This window comes from Equus quagga, chromosome 14 (genome assembly GCF_021613505.1).
Source record: "Equus quagga isolate Etosha38 chromosome 14, UCLA_HA_Equagga_1.0, whole genome shotgun sequence".
Taxonomy (NCBI): Eukaryota; Metazoa; Chordata; class Mammalia; order Perissodactyla; family Equidae; genus Equus; species Equus quagga.
Window position 1 is genome coordinate 86,076,371 of NC_060280.1, and position 20,735 is coordinate 86,097,105.

Here is a 20,735-nt window from a genome sequence, read left to right on the forward strand (position 1 = left end):
TATGGCAAGTTTATCAGAGCATACTTTCCTGTGAATTATTATTTTCATATTTGGGTTCAGTAAAACCATGGAGTTGTTCCCATTTAGAGAAGTACGTGCCTTCATCTGCACTGTTCTAGCTCATCCTGAGTGTATTCTGTAGGTAGAGCGACATCTATGTGAGTGCACTGTGATCTCCCAGTGGAAACACCACAAAGAGCTATGGGTGTTTAGAGGGAATTTTCTAAGGAATAATTGAGGTGAGCTCCAGAAAGAGGGTATCAATTTGAGTAACATCCTGATTGAGTACAAAAGGAAAAATAGGAAACTCCAAACATCTTTTCATCACAGGAGTCCCTGGAAGTCTCTTGTGTCAATGATCCACAAAGCCCTGGAGCACCTTTAGCTGTTCGCAGGTTTCATTTCCATATGCTTAGACATCCAGCACATGTTATGGAAAAGTGGGAAACAGCAGTAACAGATTCCAGGTTTAAAACTGCAAAGGAAATGGAATGTATTCCATTTTTTTAGTGTTAACTTATCTATTGGAGGGGTGTCATTCAAATGGGCACCACAGGAGTGTTCTTTTGGAGTGAAGGTATGGTTTTCATCTTTTGATGGTAGTATACATTTGTGAAAGCTCATGAGAGCTCTTCAACTATTTTATATGTTTAAATATATGTTAAATACATAATTATTAGAAAACGAATAACATACTTGCTTTCATATGCTAGAAGATTGTTAAGCTCTTTTGAGCCTTGTTTTTTATATGTTCAACTCTTCTTTCTACTACTGTGGGATCCTTCTTAGGAAGAATTGAAGGACTGGGCAAGAAGGAGTCAGTCCTCAACAGGCCTTTCTTGCAACCCTGTCTTAATTGAAAAAACAACCTCTAGGGTTGCACCTGCCCTCAGCTCATACTCATAACCAAGAACGAAGTGACAAGGCTCCCAGAATCTGTCCTTGAGTTCAAAACAGCTTCTGTGGACAGATCTTGAGAAATACTATGGTTGTAAAACATGAAAGTGTATCTGAAGCGGGATCTGCCTGGGGACATCCCTATTCTTGTGCATCAGCATCATTTCATTGCCATCCAAAAACTCTTTCCAGCTGTTCGTTTCCCAACTCAAACCTACTCTCTGCCCGTTGACTTGGAAACATCTTTCGAAATCAACACATGACCCCCTGGAAGATTTCTCTAAGGCAACTCAAGGGGGCTCTGTGCTGAGTGGGTGACAGAAGCAGTGGTAGAACCCATGATGTGAGCACATTCTGTCAGCCACAATGACCACAGACATCCCATATTTATCAGAGATCTTGCTTACTTATTCATACAACACTTAGAAATTGACTGTCTTTGAATTGGGCAACAAACAGCTGTAGAAGTTTTCAAAATGACAGTCCCTATGTCAGCACCGCCCTTGACACATCCCTTTACCGTAAAGGTTTTAGCAGCCTTCCAGTGTGCATTAAAGAGGCTCTAAACCTCTCACAGTGGACATAAATTGCCCAAGGCATTCTTGTGCCAGAGGTATTCTCATCCATTGCTGCACACAATTAGGGAAACCACTAATGGCAACTGGCATAGTCTCTTGTAAATGGAGGCTGTCCCAGGGCCTGAGCTGATGGTCTTCCACAGGCCACTTCTCATTGTGCCTTGGATCAGGAATGCAGAAGCCCTCAGGCTTCTTAATCAGAGGCTTTTTCATTGAAGAGAGTTGGATACCTACAGAATAGAGCCAAAGATGGTGCTTCTGGAATATCCTACTTAGAAAAGTAGAAAGTGCGTTCTGCTCTTTATTTGACATAATCCGTGTGAAGGAGGTCACTCCCTTTTCAGGCACAATGGCCACTCAGATAGTCACTTGGGGGCACAGGAGTAACCAGGGTGTTCATTTCCTTTATAGACAGTGTGCTGCCACCACACGTGATGGCATCCAGTGTAGAGATGCTGCATTCTTCTCCTAGATCAAACAGGCCATCTTTGATCAAAGATTGGACCCAAGCATCAGGTAAATTAGTCAAACTCCAGACAGTCATGCTAAAAATAGAAAAGTCCTTGGCCGAGAATTGAACTTATGTGCACATTTTTACAGATCCTTTGGAAATTGCCAATAATCTAGCTGTCTCGTCCCATCACTAACAACATCTTATTTATGGTCACATAAAGGATTCTGGGAATATCTTGCCTCATGATAGCCAAGTACAAATCATTCACTCTACTCTGCACATTTAAACCTCAATCTGCAGAGGCTCATGTCATTGCTCAGGGTGATAAATTGACCCAAATTTCTGAGACACAGACTGACACCTCAGACCTGATGGTATTGACGTTGACCCTCTGATCCCACAGAATATGAAACCACTTGGACGTTTCTAAGCTAAAAGCTTAGGCAGAATTCAAGGGACTTCCCTCCTTTGCCATAGCTACCTTCGTGACTGACCAAAGCAGCTAATGTGAAAAAACAAGTCACTGGTAATACAATCAAGTGGCATACCTTGCAGGCCAAGGAGGGGATCCCTACAACTGATGGTGAATAGACATTGTAGGGACCCTTACCCTCTGTGCTGGCGCACTCGTTATGCAGAGACCATGGTAGAAACTTATATAGAAAAATTACTCATGCTATCATATAGAAACTCCTGAAACCAAAATGCACAGACTGATCAAGAGAGTCTAGAAGTTATCGATCATATCAACTCATTTATCAACATACAAAACACTGGGCTCCTGAAAAAGTATTCAATGAACCTCATACCTCTCTTACAACCCTGGGCCCGCCTCATAAGCTGGCCTAATAGGTCACTTAGGCGGCCTTGCTTTCTTCTAAATAGATCTTCCTGCTGTTTGAGTCATTAGTTAGATTAATCCCCAGTCTTTAGGATCTATTACTTGGTCCTGATCATCAGACTTACTGGCACCTGTAAGTACAGCCTTTCTATATTAGACATCTCTGTCAGAATGGTCACTCCTACGGGTCTTTGGTTTACTGTAATAGTGCCCCCTGACCACCACTCTTATATTCCACTCCTGGGTCTTCCTCCTAACATCACCTGTAGTCTGTGTGCCCTGCGTGTCAGTATTTCATTTTGGTCATGCTCCCTCCAAACTCCTCAAGCCCATTGAACAGAAAGCTGCTGGTTTCCTAATATTTACACGCATGTGCACATTGTCCTGGGAGTCACTGGTACGGACCTGGGCACACCTGATGTCATTCAACATCATCATTACTACCAACAAAGAAATGTCCAGAACACTTAAAATACATGAAGCAGACAGCCAATGTTTGAGATGTTTTCCCTGAAGGAAAACCCCCTGGCAGCCATGGTAGCTGCCGACTCCTTGGGTTTGGATTATTTATCAACCAGCCAGGGAGAGCTCTGTTCCCTAAAAGGGCTGCTCGCTGCATGTGGGCAGGCTATACCGGCAAGGTGCCACCAATAACACAACAAATGAGACACTACATTAAAATAAACAATAACATTACCAGTATATTTGAACAGAGTTCTGAAGCAATATTGACACACTTTTCTGGGTCTCTCCAATACTTTGAAATGACTGGATTCAAATGTTTTTCTGAGGCTTTTTCATCTTGTTTACTTTCTTGTGTTTTTCACATGGCTTTTTAATTAATATTCAAATCAAATTCATTTAAATGAGTTGTGTCATTATTCAGTCAACAAACCTCAGGAGTCTAATAAAGACACTGACATCATCTTTGATATTTGCCTCTCAATCAGCCTTAGACACCTGCTCACCCTGCCTGGTCCACAATGGTGAACAAGTCAGGAAGGTTCACATGCCACTTTTCTTTGTGTCAGTGGGTAGGAGGGTAAAAACTCAAAGACCTGCAGCCTATTCTCCTGCCTTAACGAACCAACCCAGTGTTTTTGTGTGAGCCACCTCAATCCACTTACTTTTGCAATATTTGCCTTTAAAAGTACCCGTGAATAATAAACATATTTCTATTCACTTGCTATATGCGGTGACATAGTCTTGCCATCCAGTCCCATTTTAGGCGAGGTGTCAATCCTGCCCCCCAAAGGGCAATGATACAACAGAATGTAACCCATTGAAAATCTTTTGGTTGATACACAAGTATTCAGTGTAGGGAATTTTTATAAGATGAGGAAAAAGAATCCAAATGCAGAGATCCCTGTGTGATAATATTTTTACATGTATTGAACACAAAAGAAAAACTCTGAGGGGCCGGCTCCATGGCCGGGTGGTTGAGTTCACGTGCTCTGCTGCAGCGGCCCAGGGTTTGGATCCTGGGCGCGGACATGGCACCGCTCGTCAGGCCACGTTGAGGCGGCGTCCCACATCCCACAGCTGGAGGGACGTGCAACTAAGATATACAACTGTGTACAGGGGGTTTGGGGAGATAAAGCAGAAAAAAAAAAAAGAAAAACTCTGAAACTGCCCACATGGCTCTAGCAGTGGAATTAATACATGAAAATGGTGTAGTCTCACAAGGGAAAATACAGGGCAACAGATGTGAATCGATAGTTTCTGTTCTGTTCTGCTGAGTGATGACGCTCATCTTCACAAAAATAAAAATACTAAACTCTGAAAAGAAACAACTCTTCTTAGATATATGAGAAATTTGAGGTTACATGGCAAGCAATGCCTCCAAAATGAGAGGCAAACAGAGAGAATTACTGGGTACTGGGAGGAGAAATAGCTGGAGTCAGCCACTCTCTATGGACACATAAACTAACAGATGAACTGCTGGAGACACAGTATGGATAATCTTAAGAGTGAAAAACTCTAGGAGGAGCCAGTCTTAGGGGGCCCTCAAAATTCATGAATGTTCCTTTCAGCAGCCCAACCCAGTTCTCATGGTGAAGATCAGGAGAAATTGCCTCCTGCTTCGTGCAGGACATGGAGGAAAACATCTTGATGTACACAAAAAGCTTTTTGTTGTCTGTAACATAGACCATCCCTCAGAGGAAACTAATGTGCAAAGTCTTCTCTGATTGGGAAAGTGCAAACAGACACCTACAGTCACTTCAGGTTCCTCTCTGAGCAAAGTGGAGGAAATATAAGTGCTAAGAACCTGTTCTGAAGTTCACAGTCCAGGGATTCTTTACCGCCAACATTGCAGGTTTCATCGTAACAGAAGAGGACATTTCCCTTTCAGATACCTGACACCATATCGCAGGTCCCAAGATAAAAACAGTGGATGAAAACAGAGCTGCAAGACACAGACTCTACTTAAGAATGAGTTTCTAGGGAAACCCAACACACCAGGGAGATAAGTGCAAGGACACTGCAGACCATGAAGCCCCTGACCCCTCCAGCTGCAGCAAACACGAAACATAGTCTGACATCTGTTCAAGAAGTAATGACACATTACACTAAAGGCCTATTTATCTCAAAAATTATTGTGAAATTTCACAATTATGTGGAAATTAAATAACACACTCTTGGACAAACCACTGAGTCAAAGACAAAATCAGAAGGGAATTTAATATATCTGCTGCCAAAGCAAGCAAAAGGAAATTTAAAAAATATCTTGACACAAAGATGAAAGACTTGTGGGATGCAGCATAAGGAGTATTAAAAGGAACATTTGTAGTGAAAAACGCCTATATTAAGAAAAGAGTTCTAAAATTAACAACCTAAATTTACACCTTAAGGAACTAGAAAAGAGAGCCAGCCCAGTCATGAAGTGGTTAAGTTCATGCATTCTGCTTCAGCAGCCTGTGGTTCACAGGTTTGGATGGTGAGCACAGACCTAGCACCGCTCATCAAGCCATGCTGTGGCAGCATCCCACATAAAATAGAGGGAGATTGGCACAGATGTTAGTTCAGTGACAATCTTCCTCAAGCAAAAAGAGGAAGATTTGGCAACAGATGTTAGCTCAGGGCCAATCTTCCTCACACACACACACAAAGGAACTAGAAAAGGAAGCACAAAATAAACCCAACATTAGCTTAAAGTTAGGAAATAATAAATATACATATTTTTTGGTGAGCAAGATTCACAGATGAGGAAACATCTGTTGCCAGTCTTCCCCTTTTTCTCCCTTTATGTGGGCCACTGCCACAGCATGGCTGCTAACAGATGAGTGGTGCAGGTCTGTGCCTGGGAACTGAACCTGGGCCACCTAGCGGAACACGCCAAACTTAGGCAACCGGGGCTGGCCCTAGGATATAATACATCTTAAAGGAGAAATACAGAATAGAAAAACAGCAGTTTTGATTTTTTGAAAAGGTAAACAAAATCAACAAACCCTTAAATAGACTAACAATGCAGAGCGAAGACTCAAGGACCTAAAATCGGAAAGGAAGGACATATTACAACAGATTCCTCAAAAAAATAAAAAGGATCAAAAGAGACCATTATGAAAATTTATATGCAACCAAATTGGATAATTTAGAAGAAATGGATAAGTTCCTAGAAAAATGTGACCTACCAAGAAAGAATTAAACATTAGGAAGCCTGAGCATATGAACACCAAATAACAACAAATTCAAAGAATAAATAGTGATCCTTGTTAAAGTCTTCCAGAAACTGGAAGTAGAAGCAATACTTCCAAACTCATTTTAGAGGCCAGCATCTCCCTGATTATCAAAGTCAGACAAAGACACTAGAAGAAAAGGAAACTACAAGCCAATATCTCTGTGTCAACTTGGTTCAATCATAGCGCCAAGATATTAGTTCAAACATTCTACTGGATGTTTCTGTGCAAGGTTTTTTTTTTTTTTTTCAAGAGATTACCATTTCAACGGATAGAGGCTGAGTAAATCAGCCCCCTCCCAATGTGGATGTGCCTCATCCAGTCAACTCCAGTGCTTAATACAACACAGACTGACCTTCCCACAACAGGAAGGAATTCTGCCAGTAAACTGCATTTGTACTTGAGCTGCAGGTCTTCCCCTGGGTTCCCGGCTTGCTCATCTAGACTACAGATTTTTCACTTTACCAAGTCTTTATATTCATATGAATCACTTCCTTAAAAGAAAAGAAAAAATGACATATATGTATGATCACACAGGCACTTACATACACATGTCATGTTGGTTCTGTTTCCCTGGTGAACCCTGACTAACACTATGTTTTATTTTTAGTATTTTATAAGTTGAAAGAGTCATTAATTTTAAAAGGGAAGCCATTTTGTTTAATTCTCTAAACAATAATTTTTATGAAGTGTTCAATACATTTTTGCAAACCATAAAAAATAAGTTCACATATAAAATGACAAGTGATATTGGAGCTTCTTCCATCCTATTTCACACTTGTAAATATTGAGAGGAATGGGCTCCACTCTAAAGGTATTAGGGTGGCATAACTGTTAGAGGAGCTCTGCTGACTTACTCCCCAATAAAACTGGTGAAAATTATTTTAATAAACATTTAAAGCCACTGGAAATGGTCCTAAAGGCAAACAGGAAATGATGAACACTTATTCAAGAAAAGCTATGAAGTTTTGTAAGAAACATGAGAGTCTGTGCTATTGGAACCAAGAGCACTGCCTCCCTAACCCCTCCCAGCTCACATTGGTGGAGACTCCACTCCAGACCCCTGCAGTCTAGAACATGGGGCACCCTGTCACCACAGCTCCCACTGACAGGGTTATCTTCCTGGAAAGAACAGGACATCAACATTTCAAACCTTGTGCCCAGCTACCTGTTGCTGAGAGTAAATAAGTGCTGGGGGAGTGTGCTTGAGAAGTGGGGACACCATTGTTTCAGTCCCTACCGTGGAAGTGAGGTGATGCCTTTGGAGTGGTGAGCTGACAATACTTAGGCGCTGATCACCCTCGTTCCATCTCAAGATTGGGTGGCAGATGTAACTGTAAGTATGTCAATAGTACTAAATGTGAATGGATTACATTATCCAAACAGGAGAAGGAGATTGTCACCTCAGATTTAAAAAAGAAATGAAATCATGATCTAAGTATATGCTGTGTACAGTAAGCACTTTTCAGATTCAAAGATACAAAGAGATTGAAGGTAAAAGCATGGGAAATATACATTGGAAAACAGCACCCACAAGGTAGCTGGAGATAATACATATATCCAGTCAAAGAGACTTGATAACAAAAAAATGTCACTAGTGATACTGAGGAACATTATATCATACTGAAAGGGTCAACGTTTATGGGTGGCCTCTCAAAACCAATATAGAAAATGATCTATAGGCATCAATGCCTGTACCAGCAAAGAAGAGAGATCTCAAATCAATGATGTAACTTCTCACCTAAACAGACTTGAAAAGACAAAGCACTAAACCCACAGCAAGGGGAAAAGGAGATGATAAAAGCAGAGCAGGAATTAATGAAATAAAGAAGAGAAAAATCAATGAAACCAAAAGTGGGTTCTATGGAAAGATTAACAAAATCCACAAATCTTCACCTAAATTGAACCAGAGAAAATGAAGGAAGATTCAAATCAATACAATCAAGAGAAAAGAGAATACTATGGCTGATATTTCAGAAATAAAAAGAATTATAAAGGAATTCAAAGAACAATCATATGGTCACAAATTAGGTAACTCAGATGAAATGGATAAGTTCCTCAAAAGACAGAAAGTACTGAAATTAATTCAAGAAGGAATGGAAAATTTGAACAGAACTTGAAAAGTGAAGTAGTTAAATCAGTAAAGAAAAAACCCTCTAAGTAAGTGTAGGCTCAGATGGGTTCAACTCAGAATTCTCCAAAAACACTAAGTGAAGATTTATTACAGATTCCTCACATGCTCTTCTAAATAATAGCATGGAGACAACACTTCACACTCATTTTGTGAAGACAGTACTACTCCGATACCAAAACCAAGTGTATTGCCAAAAAAACTACACTTCTCTTTTCTGAATATGAATGCAAAAAATCTCAACAAATACTAGTGAGGCCAATCAGCAACGTATAAAAAGAATTATATACCATGACCAAGTGGGGTTATTCCAAGGATGAAAGGTTGGGTTAACATCTCAAAATCTATTAATGTACCAAAGGATATCAATAGAGTAAAAATCAAAAATGGCAAGATCATTTCAATAGACTCAAGGAAAATAATTGACAAAATCAGTACACTTTCAGGATTAAAACACTCAGCATACCAGGAATGGAAGGGAATTTCCTTACTTAATAGGGAGCATCTATGCAAAACCCCCAGCTATTATTATATTTAATAGTGAAAGACTGGAATGCTTTTTGCTGAAGATAAGGAACCAAAGAAGGATGTCTCTCTAGGATGTATTGGAGATTTTAGCCAGAACCCTTAGGCAAGAAAAGGAAATAAAATGCAAGTAAGTTGGTTGGGAAGATGTAAAACTCTCTACTTCCAGATGAGGTATCTTGTGTGGGCATTTGGAATATGTCACCTCAAAATATGGTACAGTGACATATTGATTATTTTGAATTAAATGTACTTGAGAAACATTTCAGTAAAGAAGTTCTGGGGGCCAGCCTGGTGGCATGGTGTTGAGTTTGTGCACTCCACATCGGTGGCCTGGGGTTTGTGGCTTCAGATCCCAGGTGTGGACCTCCACACCACTCATCAAGCCATGCTTTTGCAGCACTCCATACACAAAATAGAGGAAGATTGGCACAGATGTTAGCTCAGGGACAACCTTCCTCAAGCAAAAAAGGATGATTGGCAACAGATGTTAGCTCAGGGCCAATCTTCCTCACCAAAAAAATAAATAAATAAATAAACGACACTCTGGCCCTCCTTTGTCCCCAAGAAAGTTGGAGATGGATTTTCCATGTGAAAAGTATCCTCCTTGAATCAGAAGGGCAGAAGGCAACTTTATGATCAGAGACAGGGAATTAGGACTGAGAAGGCTGTACAAACAAACCTTGTTATTTCTTCAGCATTTACTACAACTAGCCCAAAGTACTCTGCCTTGTCAATTCTTCCCCAATTTATTGTTTCTTTGCCTAAAAGGCATGAAAGCTTCCTGCTCTGGTTACTTCTTTGAGTCCCATTTTTTATGGGGCTCCCATACGTAGGTAATTAAATATGTGTTCCTTCTGTTAATCTGTCTTAGGTCGTTTTAATTATCAGACCAAAGAACCTGGGAGGGAAGAAGAGGAATTATTCTGCCCCTACAAATGCACATCAAAAACTCTGAGAAGGCCACCAAAAAAACTACTAGAACTGACACTTGCATTATGTAATGTTGTAGGATACAAGATCGAAATATAAATGAATTGCATGTCCCCAGCCAATGAGAAATTCCATAGCTCAGCCAATGAAGAGCCATTGCTGCCCTGAGCTGTTATTTCCCCCAAGTATTTTCATTTAGAACAGCCCCTCCCTACTCTCCCTTTTTCTCTATAAAAGCAGCTCCTTTTCTTTGTTTTCTGGATTTGCCTCTGGTTTGCAAAGCATTCACATCCCAAATTGCAATTCTTTTGGCTACTCTTGAATAAACTCATTTTGAGATAAAATAAGTGGCAAATTTGCTTTTTAAGTTGACATTAGAAATTGGCAAATGTTTCATAAGTCATATGGAATTATATGGAAATCAGAATAGCCAAACAAATCTTCAAAAGCAAAACAAAGTAGTAAGATTAACATTTCCTGATTTCAGATCTGACTACTCAATCCAAGGAATGAGATAATGACACAAGGACAGACCCACAGATCAATGGATTTGATTGAGAGTCCAGATATAAACCCACTCATCTATGGTCAAGTGATTTTCAATAAAGGTGCCAAGAACAAGGAAAGAACATTCTTTTCAAAAATTGGTACTGGGACAACTGGATAGCAACATGCAAAAGAATGAAGTTGGACCCTTACGTTACACCACATACAATAATTTACCAAAATGGATTGAAGACTGAAACCAGAGTTAAAACTATAACACTGTTAGAGAAAACAAAAGGGAAAAAATGACCTTGGATTTGGCAAAGAATTATTAGATGTGACAATAAAGGCAAAAACAGTAAAAAAAAAAAAAAAAAGTTTCGAACTTCATCGAAATTAAACCTTTATTTTGCTTCAAAGGACACCATCAAGAAAGTGAAAACACCCATGGGAATCCTTGTTCACTTCTGGTGGGAATGTAAAATCATGTCCCCATTGTGGTAAACAGTATGGCACTTTTTCAAAAATTACAGAGAGTGTTACCCTATGATGCAGCAATTCCATTTCTGAGTATATACCTCAAAGAACTCAAAACACAGTCCCAAACAAATATTTGTTCCCCTGTGTTCTTGGAGCATTATTCACAGTAGCCAAAAGGTGAAAACAACTCAAGCATCCATCAACAGATGAATGGATCAACAAAATGTGGTATGCACATATGACGGAATATTATTCAGTTTTTAAAAGCAATGAAATTCTGACACATGCTACAACACAGGTGAACCTTGATGGCATTAGTCTAAGTGTAACAAGCCAGTCAAAAAAAGGACAAAAAGTGTATGATTCCACTGACGTGACGTGCCTAGAGTGGTCAAATTCATAGAGACAGCAGAATGATGGTTGTCAGGGGCTGGAGTACAGGGCAGTAGGGTGCTGCTGTTTCACGTGTACAGAGTTGCAGTTTTGCAGGATGAAAAGTTCTGGAGATTGGTTTCACAATGTCAGTGTACTTCACACTACTGAACTATACACTTAAATATGGATAAGATGTAACTTTTATGGAAAATATATAGAAGGTGGTCAAATGGTGCACACTCCACATTGTAAACTAAGTCATGGCGATGTAATGTACAGCAAGGTGACCATAATTAATACTACTGAATTGTATATTTAAAATTAGCTAAGAAAGTAGATCTTAAAAGTTCTTATCACAAGAAAAAAATTGTAACTGTGTGGTAATGGATGTTACCTTATTGTGGTACACGTGAAACAAATATAATGTTATAAATCAATTATATCTCAACTTTAAAAAGAAAGAAATGGGGCCGCCCCCAGGGCGGAATGGTTAAGTTCGTGAGCTCTGCTGCAGGCGGCCCAGTGTTTCGTCAGTTCGAATCCTGGGCGCAGACATGGCGCCACTCATGGAGCCACGCTGAGGCGGTGTCCCACATGCCACAACTAGAAGGACCCAAAACTAAGAATATACAACTATGTACCGGGGGGCTTCGGGGAGAAAAAGGAAAAAAAATTTAAAAATCTTTAAAAAAAATAAAGAAAAGAAAAAGAAAAAGAAAAATGAAGTATTGATGCATGCTACAATGTAGAATTCCCTAAAAAAATTATACCAAGTGAATGAAGTTAAACACAAAGACCAGGTATTATACAATTCCATTCATCTGAAAGTCAAGAAATTTGGAAATTTATAGAGACTGACAGTAGATTAGTGGCTGTCTGGGGTTAGTGCTCCGAGGAACTAGGTGGGAAGACAGGGCAGCGAGAGGTTAAGGGTGGAGGCGTTTGTTTTTAGGTGATGGAAATGTTCTGAAATTGACGGCAGTGATAATTGCACAGTATCTGTGAATATACTGAAGACCAGTGAGTTGTAGACCTTACAGGGTTCCCTTGTATGGTATGTGTATTGTATCTTTAAAAAACTGCTCAGGGGCCACCCAGTGGCCAAGCGGTTAAGTTTGCGCACTCTGCTTCTGCCGGCCAGGGTTTCACCAGTTTGGATCCTGGGCACAGATGTGGCACCGCTCTCAGGCCATGTTGAGACGGCGTCCCACGTGCCGCAGCTGGAGGGACCCACAACTGAAATATACAACTATGTACTGGGGGGATTTGGGGAGCAAAAGCAAAAAAAAAAAAAAAACTGTTCAAATAAGTGGATAAATGCATTGTTTTGCAATGCAAATGAGTTTTATAATCCAATGTCTTAAGCATATGAATACTTTCCAGTACATCCCACATTTACATAACCTTTTCTTGCTTTGTTGTTATATCAGTCCAAATGGGAAGTGAATTTCCTTAGGGATACTATAGACTTTTACATTTCAAAGATTTTTCAGGATACACTCAAAAAATGATCTAAAAGAAATTTCCCTCCAGTGTAAAACGTACACCTTAGAACTGAATGAACACATCTCATACCTTGTGGTTAGACTGAGAAGAGATCTTGCGCCCAGTTGGGGCTACAGGTTCCAACTTCCCAGCAGAGCGAAGGGCTTGGGAGGCCACAGGATTTTGTAAACTGTGATATGAGTAGGGGTGGGGAAGCGCCGGGTGGAAGATCAAAGATCAGAGTGGAGTCAGTCTAATTATTACATATGGGGAGGTGACTTTTAAGTATCTGTGTCCGCAAAGAAGGGTCACAGTTCCCCAAGTGGCCTCGCAGGAAGAAATTTCAATAGAAAGTCCCGGGAGAGGACTAGGTCCAGCTCCCGGTCAGCTCAGAGACGAAACGTCTGTCCCGCTGTCACTCAAGAGCGAGGGGGCGGGGGTTTTGAACTGTCCAATCAGGGTCTGCGCCGGGGCAGGTGGGTGGGGAGAGTCTCTGCGCCCACCCCCTACTTCCTGTCCCTCCACGATCCTTCAAGATTGAGGTCGCCTGTCCTTAAAGGCCCCACGTTGCTCTGCGACTGACTTTGTCTCACTGTTACCTGTGCTGAATTATAGGAAGGACTCAGGGGACCCAGGACACTCAGCAATGGTGAGAGTGCGGTCCCGGGGTGAGGACACGGGAGGAGGGGCTGGTGGGAAGCGGCGGGGCGGGCCCGGCCTCCCGCGGTCCCCTCCGGGGCTGCGGCCCCGAGTCTGCGGTGGCGCCGCTCGGCCCTCAGGCCCCTCCGGCCGCAGCGTGGGGGCGGGGCCGGCAGCCTGGCCCCGGGCGTCCTGTGGTCCCTGCGCGCGGCGACTTGGGCCGGAGCGTCTCCGGGCCGCTGTGCGCCCGCAGCCCCGCGTGTCCCAGACGGTGCGGGGCCCGCGGGAGGGCCCGCAGGACAGTCGGGCCTCGGGCTCCGGGGTCCGTGCGCGGAGGGGCTGCGGTCTGTGGGTCCCCAGGGCCTCCTTTCTCCTCAGAGGGAACCCGTTTTCTCCTGAGTTTTCTAAACGTTTGGGAAGCAGGGTCTCAAGTCAGCGACCCTGTCCCCCCAGCTCTTCCAGGACCGACAGTAAGTCCCTAAATTTCCAGATTCCTCCTCACGTTCCCGAACGCCAACTTCCCGTCTCCGAGTCACAGCATCGTCATCAACCACAAACAGACCCGATATTTTAGTTGTTTATCACTTTTCCGTAGTCAGTGGGCGGCTCTTTTAAGAGGGTTTATTCCTCGTTCGTGGACGTTTTTCTTGAGAGAAAGTAGCGCATCCCCCTGGAGGCGCGTGGTGCGAGCTCCTCCCGCCTCTCCTCCAGGCTGCGTCCTGGGCGCGGACGCGCAGCTGGCAGTCCTTTGCTGCAGGTTCCTCTTGAGAAACTTTTCCGGGCCGTCTGTCCTGTCAGCACCGCCCCTCCCTGGGGTTGTCACCTTGAAAAGAGGTATTCACTTAAATTTAGTCTCAGTTTTTTCAGTGAATAAAAATTTATTTAATCAATACGGCTTGACAGACAATATAAAATATCTCCAAAGAGGAAGAAAAGAAGTGAATTTCAGAAAAAATAAAATATTCCAGTTTTACATTGCATGATTTAAAAATTATTTTTCGTTTTTCCTCCCCTGAGCATGATACTAACATTCTGACATCTGTTCTTTTATTTTGGGTGAGTTCAAGTGGATTTCCAGGACTTAGATGTGCAGAAGTGTTCAAGTATGATTAATAGTTTATAAAAAAAATTTCTTGTCTTGGAAAAAATAATTAACATCTTTTTTTTTTCCAGAATGCAATGCATGCTTGTGGGGTTTCTTGTTGAGTCAGAAAACTGCCATACAATTTTCTTCCCTCATTTCCACATAAGATTGGTTTGAGTGTTTTCACTGGATTGTTCAAACACTGGGTTTGTGTATTTAAAATGTCAACAGTGGTCAAAAAAACTCCTGTAGGGAGAGAGGCCTGAGGGCAGTGTCTCTGAGCTAAGGGCCCCTTCGACCTGCAGAGGGAAGGCCTTGAAGGCCCAGCTGTTCTTCCTGGGGAGCCTCCCCTGCAGGTGTCCTACTGCTCACACCCCCATGGAAGGAGCCTTTATCCTGAGAGGAGCTACAGAGCCCTGGAAAGCTGGGGGTGCATGTGCTCATGGGGTGGGGAATGACGCCCTTTCTGAGGTTGTCACTGTGGTTCCCTTGGGCCTGTTTCTAGAAATAGTTGGAGTTTTGCAAGCACAGTGTAGGTGCACTCAGAGAGTAACTTGTTTACACTGAGAAAGTCTGTGAGAGTCAGGAGCTCTGTGTCCTGGGTTAGGGCCCATTCATCTGGGGTCCATTTGGGTCAGAACCTTAAACTGGATCCAGCTGAATTTCCTCACTGTGAGAATGGAGCCTGAGAGAGGGAGCATGTGCACTGTTCCCTGGGGAAAGGAGGGTGTGTGGGGCTCCCAGAGCTCCTTCCTGTGGCTGCTCAGGTGCCTTCCCCTCCTTCTCCAGGGACTGACCCCCTCCAGGGCTCTGTCTTCACCAGGACAGTCAGGAACATGGGACCTTCTGAGTGTGGCTTTCCTTCTGTCCTGTGGGAAGCAGGCTGCTCATCTGAGCTGATTCCAGTGTTTGTGTTTCTTTCCTTTGGATTCCTTTATCGATGGACTAGGGAAGCCCTTTGGGTCTAGTTTCCCTTAGCACTTGGGCCCTGAGACTGTAAGTTGATTCAGAGTAGGATGTGAGGAAAGCAAGAAAATTCTAGAAACAAATAGAATTTTTGTTCCATTTAGAAAAGAGAACCTCAAGATGTCAGATGAATGTATTGAAGTTCTCAGGTACATGTTTCATTTTTAGATCCATTTTTCTATATGCATGTCTCTAGAGAATATAGAAATTTAAAAGACTAAAATAATTGAAATTCTACTTTAATTTATGTGAGGAAAACTTCTGAAAGCTTATGTAAGTCTTTTAAAATCCAATACGTGTAAGCTTTTAAACACAAACCCTGATTGCATTATAATATGCTGCTTATTCCCCAAAATATCCCCAGCATGAGATACAGGGGAGGGACAAAGTAGGACGCCACATGCCCTTTTAGTGAGAAAGAGATTTGAAAATTTTTATTTTGAATTGTGTAAACTTTTGCAACCAATAGTATTTAAAGGAATTAAATCTTAGGATGGTTTCCGATGTACAAAAGTTAGAATTAAAGACTGTTAAATGGTAAAATATAGTTACATAAATTTCTCTGTTTATTTGAAATAAATCTGTAAGACAGCAAACTCTACCTTAAGAAGACTCACTGTCAACATATCCTGGTCCCCTGCAGCAGTGGTAATCAAGTCACCCCCAAATACATTTTTGAGGCTCCTATTAGTGTTTCTTTACATAAATCAATAGAGAATGCATATTTTTCTTACCCACTTTGTCCCTGTAGTGAGCAGTCAGACTCCACATTTTTGGGTGCCTGCTCACAGCTTAAGCCTCACCCACCCTCTTCCCCTCGTGCCCCCACCTGGACAAGCTGAGGAGGAAGCCTGGGTGCTCTCTCCTCTAGAGCAGGCAGGAGATTCCCACCACCCCAGCCCCTGCCTGTGTGCAGAGCTCTTGCCCCGGCCCCACCCCCAGGCCCAGTGAAGCCCCAGGCCAGGCTCCCTTCCTTGCTTTCTGAGCCCTGTCAGAGCTGCTTGAGAGGCCTGCCCTGTCCTCCCCTGATTCCTGTATTATGTGAGTCCTAAGCCTTTTCCTACCCTGTGTGTGTGTGTTTGTGCCACCCTGGCATCAGTCCCAACAGGGGAACCACCCCTCTGCAGGTGACCATAACAGTTGGCACCCTACGCAGCATGTCCACACATGACCCCACCCGTGGGTCTGTCTTCTCTTGCTCTGACTTGCTCCCCATCTCTGCTGCCTGGTGATGGCATGTACTGTGGGCTACTGCTTGCTGGGGAGCTCGTGCTGGGAGCTGTGCTGCCCCGTGTTGCATTGTTGACCCACCAACCTCAGTTCTAGGTTCCACTCACCAGCATTGGCAGTTTCAAGATTGTATAGGCATTTGGGAGCAGGAGTATGGGATTGGGGCCTCCTTAAATGACTCCTGGGTCAATATGTTTGCCAAGATTTATCTGTGTGTTAGAGTGAAGCTGTGACACAAACTGGGTTGGCCTGATATACCCCAGGGACCGGGATGGTAGACAGGGACTATATACCCTGTGCAAGAGTTGTGTCCATTACATGGTCACTCCTACAAGAGCAATCCTTAAAGAAAAGAGAAGAAAAGGGGAAAGGCAGGCCTCATTTTGCTGAGGAAGATTAGCCCTGAGCTAACATCTGTGCACATCTTCCTCTAATTTTTGTATGTGGGATGCTGCCACAGCATGGCTTGATGAGCAGTGCTTAGGTCTGTGCCTGGGATCCGAAGCCCTGAACCCCAGGCTGCCAAAGCACAGAGCGTGAACTTAACCACTACACCCCTGGGCCGGCCCCTTAATTTTAATTTTTTAAAATTTATTTTATTGAGGTCATATTAGTTTATAACATTGTGGAACTTCCATTGTACATTATTAGTTGTCAGTCAGCATATATAAGTGACCTTTTATCCCTTACGTCCATCCCCTAACCTTCTCCTCTGGTAACCACTAATCTGTTCTTTTTGTCCATGTGTTTTATCTTCCACATATGAGTGAAATCACATGGGGTCTGTCTTTGGCTTATTTTGCTTAACATACTACCCTTAAGGTCCATCCATGTTGTTGCAAATGGGATGATTTTTCCTTTTTTCATGGCTGAGTATTCTATTGTATGTATATCCATTTGTCAGTTTTTAGCACTTGGTTTGCTTCCACATCTTGGCTGTTGTGCATAATGCTGCAATGAATATAGGGGTGAATGTCTCCTTGAATTGTTGATTTCAAGTTCTTTGGATAAATACCCAGTAGAGGGATGGCCAGGTTGTATGGTATTTCTCTTTTTAATTTTTTGAGAAATCTCCATACTGTTTTCCATAGCGGCTGCACCAGTTTGCGTTGCCACCAGCAGTGGATGAGGGTGACTTTTCTCCACACCCTCTCCGACATTTGTTGTTATTCTCTTGGTAATTATATCCATTCTAACAGGTGTAAGGTGATATCTCATTGTCGTTTTGATTTGCATTTCTCTTATGATTAGTGGTGTTGAACATCTTTGCATGTGCCTATTGGCCATCTGTATATCTTCTTTGGAAAAATGGCTGTTCATACCCTCTGCCCATCTTTTGATAAGGTGGTTGTTTTTTATTGATGAGTTGTGTGAGTTCTTTATATATTTTGGAGATTAACACCTTGTCAGATATATGATTTGCAAATATTTTCTCCCAGTTGGTGGGTTTCTTTTTTGTTTTGTTCCTGGTTTCCTTTGTCTTGGAGGAGCTCTTTAGTCGGATGTGGTTCCATTTGTTTTCTTTTTCTTTTGTTTCTCTTGCCGAAGTCGATACAGTATTTGAAAAGATCCTTCTACGACCATTGTCAAAGAGTGTACTTCCTATATTTTCTTCTAGGAATTTTCTGGTTTCACATCTCACCTTCAAGTCTTTGATCCATTCTGAGATAATTTTTGTGTATAGTGAAAGATAATGGTCTACTTTCATTCTTTTGCATGTGGCTGTCCAGTTATCCCAACACCATTTGTTGAAGAGACTTTCTTTTCTCCAGTGTATATTCTTGGCTCCTTTGTCAAAGATTAGCTGTCCGTAGATGTGTGGTTTTATTTCTGGGCTTTCAGTTCTTTTCCATTGATCTGTCTGTCTGTTTTAGTACCAGTACGATGCTGTTTTGATTATTATATTAGTACATTTTGAGGTCAGGGATTGTGATTCCTCCAGCTTTGTTCTTTTTTCTCAGGATTGCTTCAGCTGTTTGGGGTCTTTTGTTGCCCCATATGAATTTTAGGATTGATTGTTCTATTTCCATGAAGAATGTCATTGGGATTCTGATTCGGATTGCATTGAATCTGTAGATTGCTTTAGGTAGTATGGACATTTTAACTGTTTATTCTTCCAATCCATGTGCATGGAATATCCTTCCATTTTTTTATGTCAATTTCTTTCAATAATGTCTTAGAGTTTTCATTGTATAGGTGTTTCACCTCCTTGGTTAAATTTATTCCTAGATATTTTATTCTTTTTCTTGCGATTGTAAATGGAGTTGTATTCTTGAGTTCTTGTTCTGTTAGTTCGTTATTAGAGTGTAGAAATGCCACTGATTTTTGTAAACTGACTTTGTGTCCTGCAACTTTGCTGTAGTTGTTGATAATGTCTAATAGTTTTCTGATGGATTCTTTAGGGTTTTCTATTTATAAAATCATGTCATCTGCAAACAGCGAGAGTTTCACTTCTTCATTTACTATTTGGATTCCTTTTATTTATTTTTCTTGCCTAATTGCTCTGACCAAAACCTCTAGTACTATGTTGAATAAGAGTGGTGAGAATGGAACCCTTGTCTTGTTCCTGTTCTCAGCAGGATGGCTGTCAGTTTTTTCCCATTGAGTATGATGTTGGCTGTGGGTTTGTCATATGTGGCCTTTATTATGTTGAAGTACTTTCCTTCTATACCCATTTTATTGAGTTTTTATCATGAATGGGTGTTGGATCTTGTCAAATGCTTTCTCTGCACCTATGGAGGTGATCGTGTGGTTTTTTTCTCCTCCTCTTGTTAATATGGTGTATCACGTTGATTGATTTGTGGATGTTGAACCATCCCTGTGTCCCTAGTATGAATTCCACTTGATCATGGTGTTTGATCTTTTTAACATATTGCTGTATTTGGTTTGCCAATATTTTGATGAGGATTTTTGCATCTATGTTCATCAGCCGTATTGGCCTGTGGTTTTCCTTTGTGTTGTCCTTCTCTGGCTTTGCGATTGGGGTGATGTTGGCCTTGTAGAATGTGTTAGGAATATTTCCGTCTTCCTCAATTTTTTGGAATTGTTTGAGAAGAATAGGTAATAAATTGTCTTTGAATGGTAGAACTCTCCAGAGAAGCTGTCTGGTTCTGGACTTTTATTTTGGGGGAGGTTTTTGATTACTGTTTCAGTCTCTTTCCTTGTGATTGGTTTATTCAGATTGTCTATTTCTTCTTCATTCAGTTTTGGGAGGTTGTAAGAGTCTAAGAATTTATCTGTTTCTGCTAGATTGTCCAGTTTGTTGGCATATAGTTTTTCATAATATTCTCTTATAATCTTTTGTATTTCTGTGGTATCCATTGCAATTTCTCCTCCTTCATTTCTAATTTTATTTATTTGAGCTTTCTCTCTTTTCTTCTTAGTGAATGTGGCTAGGGGTTTGTCAATTTTTTTTATCCTCTCAAAGAACGAGCTCATTGTTTCTTTGATCCTTTTTGTAGTCTTTTTTGTTTCTATTTCATTTATTTATGCTCTAATTTTTATTATTTCCCTACTTCTGGTGAGTTTGGGCTTTGTTCTTCTTTTTCTAATTCTGTTAGGAGTAATTTAAGATTGTTTATTTGAGTTTTTTCTTGTTTTTTACCATGGGCCTGTATTGCTATAAATTTCCCTCTTACGACTGCTTTTGCTGCATCCTATAAGAGTTGGTATGGTGTGTTTTCTTTCTCATTTGTCTCCAGATATTTTTTGATTTCTCTCTTTATTTCTTCGATGAGCCGTTGGTTCAATAGCATGTTGTTTAGTCTCCACATTTTTGTTCCTTTTCCATCTTTTTTCTTGTAGTTGATTTCTAGTTCCATGGCATTGTGGTTAGAAAAGATAGTAGATGTGATTTCAGTCTTAAATTTATTGAGGTTTGCCTTGTTTCCCAATATACGGTCTGTCCTTGAGAATGTTCCATGTGCACTTGAAAAGAATGTATATTCTGCGGAT

General features: G+C 41.5%; 1 protein-coding gene across 2 annotated transcripts in view; it reads left to right on the forward strand.

Moving 5' to 3' along the window:
* Positions 1 to 13,403: 13,403 nt before the first annotated feature.
* LOC124252373 (zinc finger protein 709-like) overlaps positions 13,404 to 20,735 on the forward strand; it is a 29,756-nt gene continuing 22,424 nt past the window's right edge. Inside the window, exon 1 of one of the 2 annotated variants that reach the window (XM_046685771.1) lies at positions 13,404 to 13,511. In XM_046685771.1, coding sequence (XP_046541727.1) covers positions 13,509 to 13,511 — 3 coding nt within the window. In that variant the 5' untranslated portion in view covers positions 13,404 to 13,508. Of the gene's footprint in view, positions 13,512 to 15,658; positions 15,701 to 20,735 lie in introns of those variants that run through there. The other variant, XM_046685772.1, reaches the window with a different exon arrangement.